The following is a 7,768-nucleotide window of genomic DNA, read 5'->3' as shown; positions in this document are numbered from 1 at the left end:
GTTTACCTTCCATCGTGAATATTCAAAAGCTGCAGTCAGGGAAGACTCAGGTGGCAAAAAATAGCAAGGTGATTGAAGCAAAGCTGTGACTTAAAAAGCCCAAATCTGGCATTGCTGAGCACAAAGGTGGGTGGGTGTCCCCAATTCGTCCCCAACCATTGTGCTCCTGGCTGTTTGTTATGGAGACAGAAGCCTTTGGAGCCGTCTGAAAAAGTAATTTCCCAAGACGCTTGAAAGGAAAGGACAGGTTTTTCGAGGCAGTGGATTGGAGGCTCATGCAAGCCCCGCCCCTACCGACATGTCTGTGTTCAGACAACTCCCCCCCCCATCCCCCCCAAGCCCTGCCCAGATTGTCGGGAGGCCAAGAAGCACACCCCCTGTGCTCTCCTGCCCGGGCGGGGTGGGTGGGGAGGGAAGAGGGGGTGTCCCGGCCCGCTCTGGCCTGTCTGGTTTGCTTTCGTGGTCCGGAATGGTTTTGTGGCTGGGCGCCTTTGTGCTCATTGCCCTTCAAGGGCCTTACCGGGTGCTTGGGCAGCGGGAGCACTCGGCCCGGGGCAGACGGCACTCTGGAGGGGGAGAGGGTTGGGTTGGGCCACGGCAAACCAGAGCGGGGGAAAGCGCGGGAACCCCCAGAAGAGGGAGGGCGGCTTTGCCAGCACCAGGGCCTCCCGCAGAGGGAGGGAGGGAGGCTTGCCCAGGACCAGGGGTCCCTCTAAGCCGAGTGAGCGTGAGGCAGCTCACAGCTTTTTAGCCTCCGGCTCACACATTCGTGTCTCCGCTCAATTTTTCTCTCAGCTCAGGAAGGATGGCTCCAGAGCAAACTGATTGATGCTCACAACTCTCAAGCCAGGAGCTCACGAAGCAGGATTCTTGCTCACAGGACTCTGCAGCTTGAAGGAACCACTGGCCCAGGACCCTAGCCAAGCCCCACACCTGCCCAGAGACCCTCTCACCTGTTGATGATGTGGTAATAGTTCCAGCTCCAGCTGCGCATGCAGTGAGAGGGAGGGATGTGGCCGATGATGTGAACCTGCAGGCGAGAGCCACCGGTCAGGATGGGGCAGGTGGGAGGCCACGTGGGCCCCTGCGGCCCCCTCCCCTCCGTGCTCCCCGCCCTCCTCTGCCTCCAGCAAGACCTTCACCAGCCACTGCAGCTGCCCGGCGGGATCCGTTGAGTTGATCAAGAGCCAGAAGTTGGTCTCGGAGCAGAAATTCATGTTGAGGGAGACGAGGCGGAGGCCCGGCCAGACCCGGAGGGTGTAGAAGCCCCCCACCCTGTCGCAGGGAGAGCCAGGAGACAGAATCAGGCCTCTGGGTGGAGGGAGAGGCCAGGCAGTTATTCCCCCCCCCCGGCCGGCCCACCCCCCCCACACACACTGCAGCTTCCCGGCTCTGTGTGGTTCTCTACCATCCAGGTACTGGGAAGAAGAAGAGGATATTGGATCTATACCCCACCCTTCATGTGGAGTCTCAGAGCGGCTGACAATCTCCTTTCCCTTCCCCTCCCCACAACAGACCCCCCCTGTGAGGTGGGCGGGGCTGAGAGAGCTCTTGACAGGACGACTCCTGTGAGAACAGCCCTGAGAGACCTTGTGACTGATCCAAGGTCACTGTGCAGCTGACAACCCCGTAGGGAAGGCCACGGACTTTGATCGCTCCGGATGGTCCTCTCGAACGCAGGAGGATCCAGCTCAGCGGGGACAAAAGCTGCCTGCCCTCCTGCCCAGGGGCCCCGCCCCACCACTGGCCTCTCCCAGGAGACAGGAGGGCATTCCCCTTCTCTGCACGGCCCTCCCCGTCTTCTGACCCGGATCTCGGGCAGGTGGACCCACAACCTCACTGGCACCGGACAGAATGCGCTTCGGCTCACAAAATATCATGCTTTTTCGTCTCTCGGGGGGCTCCTGGACTTGAATTCCCTTCTCCAGCCAAGATGTGACACGACCCACCCGTCTGCCCCTCCCCCTCCTCCCCGTGCCCCAGTGCCCGCCCACGGCGCCCACCCAGGGCCCACCGCTTGCCTGAGTGTTTCCAGGGCCTCCGGAGGCAGCCACTGGCGCCAGGCCTGGGCCATGGCATCGTACAGCCAGGCGGAGGAGTGGTTGCCGGGCAGGTGGGGGGGCGGGAAGGAATTCACGGGCACAGATTCGTGGTTGCCCACGGCCGGGTAGACGGGCAGTGGCCCCAGGTACTTCTGGATGAGGGCCGTCACGGTGGTCAGGGCATGCAGCTGGTCCGCCCGGCTCTGCTCCCAGACGTTGTGTGCCGGGATGTCTCCGGTCCAGTAGGCCACGTCGTAAGGGCCGGTGGCGGCCAGGTGCTGGAGGAGGCTCTCCAGGGTGTGGAGCGGCAGGTCACACTTGCCGTAGGTGCCCCAGTAGCCGGCCGCCGCCCCCCGGGGCTGCCCCCCTCGGCAGCACAAGGGGTCCTTGCAGGCGGGGTCGCTGCCTGGCAGGTAGCCCTGGTCCCAGTGCAGGTCGGTGAGGAAGAGCACTCGGGCCGTGGGGGCGCTGGGCCGTGGGGGCACTGGGGGACGCACGGGGGGCTTGGGCACGTCGGGCAGCGTGACGTTCCAGTCGGAGTAGATGTCCCAGTGGCCACAGTCGGGGCCCACCAGGAGCCCGCAGATCTCGGAGGGGCGCAGGATGGAGCGGGTCCAGGCGGCCAGCACGTCGGGCTCAAAGAGCCGGATGATATCCTCGCACACCTCCGGGCGGGCCAAGTGCAGTTTCTTGCACACGCTCACGGCCAGCTCCTGGATCTGCACCAGGCTGCTGTCCAGCTGCAACACAAGGTGGGGGGGGGAGAGGGAGAAGAGAGCCTCACGTGAGTGGCAAGCCAGGAATCACAGAACCATAGAGTTGGAAGGGACCTCCAGGGACACCCAGTCCAACCCCCTTGTCATGACCCCCAGTGGGTTGCTACCTTCGTCTGCCACCACTCTGGACTTAAGAGTCCCTTGGGAAGGCCCAGAGTACCCTCCCAAGCCCAACCCAAATCCCCCCCCCCATAGGCGTGATTGACCAGGCAGAGAACAATTAAATGGTTTATTAATACAGTACTGGGGGGCAAGGAAAACAAGACAAGGTGCTTTAAAATATATAACAGTGTCTAAAGGCAAAAATAAACAAATCTAACGTGGCTACTTCTCTTAATGGGTTACTATTCAAGGCCCACAGCCTTCTTATACCAGGCCTCTTGCCTGTGCTCACTCTGTCCCAAGTGAGGGATCTTTCTCTCAGACCAGACTGTCCCCTCAGTTTAACTCTGTGAGAGGGAAGAACGCAGAAGAGCAAAAGAACGCAGTTCCACAGCCCACAAAGCTTAAGTCACATTCTCCTCACACAATCCCTGAACACCGACTGGTTATAACCATCACTAAGCATGGTGGGGACTGTAGGCTGTTTCTGCTTTCCATTCCCACACAGGTCTCCTGGGGCCTAGGCCTCTAGGCCTTGTCTCCCAGTCCTACATAGATCATGACACCCCTGCACAATGCAGGAAACTCATAAATACCCCCCATGCACCCCCAGTGACTGCTGGTCCACACCGAGAAGATGACCAAAAACCTCCAGGATCCCTGGCCAACGGGCCTGGAGAAAAACTGCTTCCTGACCCCAAAGTGGCGATCAGCATTTCCCTGGGCGTGTAAGAAAGGGCCACAAGAACTAAGCCCTGAGGCTGCAACCCTTCCTGCCGTCCCTCTCATGATCTGCCTAACCTGGAGGAGGCCAGCGCAGAGCCCCACTGGAGGGGCCAGAGCCCCTACACACCCAGCATGCCAAGGCCCCCCCCCCAACTTTAAGGAACTCAGGGAACAAGAGCCAGTAAAGACGCTTCTCTGCCTGACTCCCCGGCAGCAACCACTGCCACTCAAAGCATCAGTGGCCCACCTCCCTCCACCTTCAGATACTCTCAGGAAGTACTCCAGGGGCCAGAGGGGAGGGCAGAGCCAGGTGGCAGGCCGGTTGACCAGTTTCAGGGTGGAAAAGTCAGCCTCCCCACCCCACTTCTAAGAAAAGCCTTGAGGGATAAGACCAGGGAGGGTCCCTCCAGTCCAGCCTCCCGTCTCACACAGGGGCCAGCCAGTCCCTCTGAAGGGCCAGCAACAGGGCAGGGAGGCCGAGGCCTTCCCCTGAGAAGGACACCAGAAGAGCCCTGCTGGGCCAGACCAGGGAGGGTCCCTCCAGTCCAGCCTCCTGTCTCACACAGGGGCCAGCCAGTCCCTCTGGAGGGCCAGCAACAGGGCAGAGAGGCCGAGGCCATCCGGAGCTTGCCTCCTGGCACTGGGATTCAGAGGTTGACTGCCTCTGAATGGGGAGGTTCCCTTTAGCCGTCATGGCCAGTATTCATTCATTCATTCATTCCATTCGTGCCCCGCCCTTCCCGCGAGCACGCTCAGGGCGGCTGACAGAGTTGGTACTGAATACCAGTAAAACCACTTATCCTCCGTGAATTTGATCGCCTGTGGCCATCACCACATCCTCAGGCAGCAGATTCCACATTGTAATGATGTGTTGTGTAGCAATATGTTGATTATATCACAGGTTTACTTGAGGATCCTGCAGCCATTCCACTAGAGACAGTGTTCAAACCAGGGTCAGCTACTGGTCAACTCTGGTCACAGAAGGTTTTTCTTTTGATTTGACAGCTAATCAAAACAGTTACTGAAACACTAGATTTATTGCCTTTTAATAAGTTTGGTCTTTTGATCTTGCTTTAAAAAAAGATAGTGAGCTCGTATCAGATGTAACCTTATCGGCACCTGTGTGATTATCTCATCGATAGATAAGAGCGATAGATTATCTCCATGATTGCTTTCTATATAAATGCATTGATGTGATAAGCAAATCAGATTTCTCTGGATAAAACTCTCAGAAGAGATTAGGTGAGATTTTCCCGTAGATGTTAATAGACTTGGGTTTATGGGGGAAATCCTTAAAAGCAGGTTGAATACAATAACCTGAAAGCTGGCTTGTGCTTTAAATTTTACTTACTCTAATAAAGTTGAGAAGTCGTGAGAGTTTTAACCGTTTTTTGGCAGTAGATCTGGGGTTAATTTTCACTGGCTTGTCTTTTCTAATTTCTAATAAGGAGAACGGTTTCTTTTTTCAATAAAAGACAAAGACTTTTGGAAGATTAAGGCAGCTGGTAAGACCAGAGTGTAGCAGCGAATTAGCATACAGATATAAGGAAGTCCGTTTTAATGTATCTGAAGACGTGCGCATCTACACACGCTAAGTCACTCAGTGTTCACGTAGACCCAGAATTAAACTTTGTTGGTCTTAAAGGTGGCCCACTGAGCTCAAATTTAGTTCTCACATCTGTATGCTAATCTGCTGCCATTCACAGGCCCCACCAGCTGCCTTCATCCCATTTGGGGGTGGAGCTTGGAGAGGACGGGGGCCTCAGTGGGGCGCAGAGTCCACCCTCCCAAGCGTCCATTTTTCTCCAGGGGAAGTGACCTCCGTGGTCTGAAGATGAGCGGCAGTGCCAGGAGACCCCCAGGCCCCACGCCAAAGGACAGCTTGCGGAACACAGCCACTGGCCTGACCCAACACGGGCTTCTCTCTCATGTTCTTATGACTGGGGCAAGGGATGCTCTGTCTTCTGGGTGCTTGGGAGGGGGAGGGGCAACAGTGGGAGGGCTTCTGGAGTCCCGGCCCCACTGCTGGACCTCCTCAGGGCCCCTGGTGTTTTTAGCCACTGCCTGACACAGAGTGTTGGACTGGAGGGGCCATTGGCCTGATCCAGCATGGGCTTCACTCATGTTCTTATGTCTGGGGCAAGTGATGCTCTTCTAGTGTCCTCCTGGCCCCACTGCTGGACCTCCTGATGGCCCCTGGGATTTCTGGCCACTGTGTGACAGAAGAGTGTTGGACTAGATGGGCCACTGGCCTGATCCAACATGGGCTTCTCTTATGTTCTTATGGAGCAGAGGTCTATCAGTGGCTATTAGCCCCAAGGTATAGATAGGAACTCTCCGTTTGGGGCAAGGGGTGCTCTGTACCCTTGGTGCTTGGGGGGGGGGAACAGTGGGAGGGCTTCTGGTGTCCCGGCCCCACTGCTGGACCTCCTGAGGACACCTGGTGTTTTTGGCCACTGTGTGACAGACAGAGTGTTGGACTGGAGGGGCCTTTGGCCTGAACCAACACTGGCTTCTCTCTTATGTTCTTATGTCTGGGGGGCAAGAGATGCTCTGTATTCTTGGTGCTTAAGGGGGGGGCAACAGTGGGAGGGGCTCCTGGTGTCCCGGCCCCACTGCTGGACCTCCTGAGGGCACCTGGTGTTTCTGGCCACTGTGTGACACAGAAGAGTGTTGGACTGGAGGGGCCACTGGCCTGATCCCGCACGGGCTTCTCTCTTATGTTCTTATGATTCAAGGGCCCCGTTGGGTGCTGAAGGGCTGAAGCCCCTGCAGAGAAGGGCCAGCGTGGCTTAAAGGCAACCACTTACTTAGCAACTCCCCCCCCATGGTGCAAGAAAAGCGGACTGACGTGGAAAGGGGGCTGGAGCAGCGCTTGCTCTCGAGGCCGGCTGGCGCAGCCCCACTGAGTGAGTGGCCGGGGTGAAGGGGAGGCAGCCGTCAGGCGCTGTGGCGGGCACGCAGGGGTCGGGGGCCGCCACCTGCAGGCCCGGGAGAGCCCCTTTTGCGGCTGTTGATCTTCCTGCACAACTGCCCCCCTCCCCCGGGCAAGCTTTGGTTTACCAGCTCCTAGTTTTATTGGTGGTGGGGGTTGCTCCAGAACTCGGAAGGCTGGAAGCCACCAGCAGTACTGGGAAGGGTGCCGGCCGGGCTAAGCCCCTGGGAGTGCCACAACCAGGCCGCAGACACCGGGCCGGCCGGCTGGCCCAGGGCTTGGGGAAAGGGACAGGAGGATGCGCGCAGAGAAAAGGGTTGTGCGGAGAGAAGTGTCCATCCAACAGCCACTGAGAAAACCGAGGGGCCGGTCAGATAGGCAACCTCTGGTAAGCAGGGAAGTGTCTTCCCGAAAACAGGGAAGTGAGTCCCTGAAGACAGGGAAGTGTGTGTCCCTGAAGACAGGGCAGTGTGTGCGTGTGCCTGGGGGCAGCCGAAGGGTGGGGGCTCCTGGCACGAACGGAGCTGGCTCCCCCCCCGCCCTCTCGCCCGAGGCAGCACAGGTGCAGTGTCGTCATCGGTGGCCTCCTTGCACAAGCGCCAGAGCGGCACAGCGTGGGAGTGGCGGGGCGGCAATCATCCGGTTCTGACGAAACACCCTGTCCCCAAACAAGTAGCACCGGGGCACTCCCCGGATGGCAGAGCGGCACCACCCCCACCCCCACGCACAGCCTGACGTCCCCGGGTGCCACCGAGTCCCCACGCCAGGGAACAGCTTGGGGGACACAACGGGGACACCTTCCCACGGAGCCCCCCCCGGAAGCACCTGCCCAAGAGTAGGGGGGGACGGGGAGGCAGCTCCCGGCAAGGCACCTCCCCCCCCACCAGCTAGAGGGGAAGAGAAGAACCTGCCGAGCTCACGGTGGCCACTGGCCGTTCCCCCCCCTTCCAAGGGGGCAAGAGAGCTGCTTCCCAAAAGCGCAGAGAGAGGGGGGGGCGCCCTGAACTGAACGGACAGGGACCTTGCAGCCCCCCACTTCCAAACTGTGCAGAGGCTGGAAGAGCCTGAAGCGACACCCCCCGGCTGGAAGTCCCTCTGCTTGTCTTGCGGAAGAGGCCCGCTGCCCGGGCAGACCGGCAAGGGCTGGGGGGGGGGCAAGGTTTCCCCTCCCCCAGCACCCCCCCAGG

General features: G+C 59.0%; 1 protein-coding gene across 1 annotated transcript in view; it reads right to left on the bottom strand.

The window, feature by feature from the left end:
- SMPD1 (sphingomyelin phosphodiesterase 1) overlaps positions 1-7,768 on the bottom strand; it is a 10,902-nt gene that overhangs the window by 1,802 nt on the left and 1,332 nt on the right. Inside the window, exons 2-4 of the mRNA XM_015425005.1 lie at positions 2,022-2,821; positions 1,108-1,275; positions 952-1,034 (exon numbers count right to left, since the gene is read on the bottom strand). Of these exons, the coding sequence (XP_015280491.1) occupies positions 952-1,034; positions 1,108-1,275; positions 2,022-2,821 (1,051 nt within the window). The remainder of the gene's footprint in view (positions 1-951; positions 1,035-1,107; positions 1,276-2,021; positions 2,822-7,768) is intronic.

Source organism: Gekko japonicus, unplaced genomic scaffold (genome assembly GCF_001447785.1).
Source record: "Gekko japonicus isolate JY-2015 unplaced genomic scaffold, Gekko_japonicus_V1.1 scaffold2237, whole genome shotgun sequence".
Taxonomy (NCBI): Eukaryota; Metazoa; Chordata; class Lepidosauria; order Squamata; family Gekkonidae; genus Gekko; species Gekko japonicus.
This window is presented reverse-complemented; position numbering and strand designations above follow the sequence as displayed.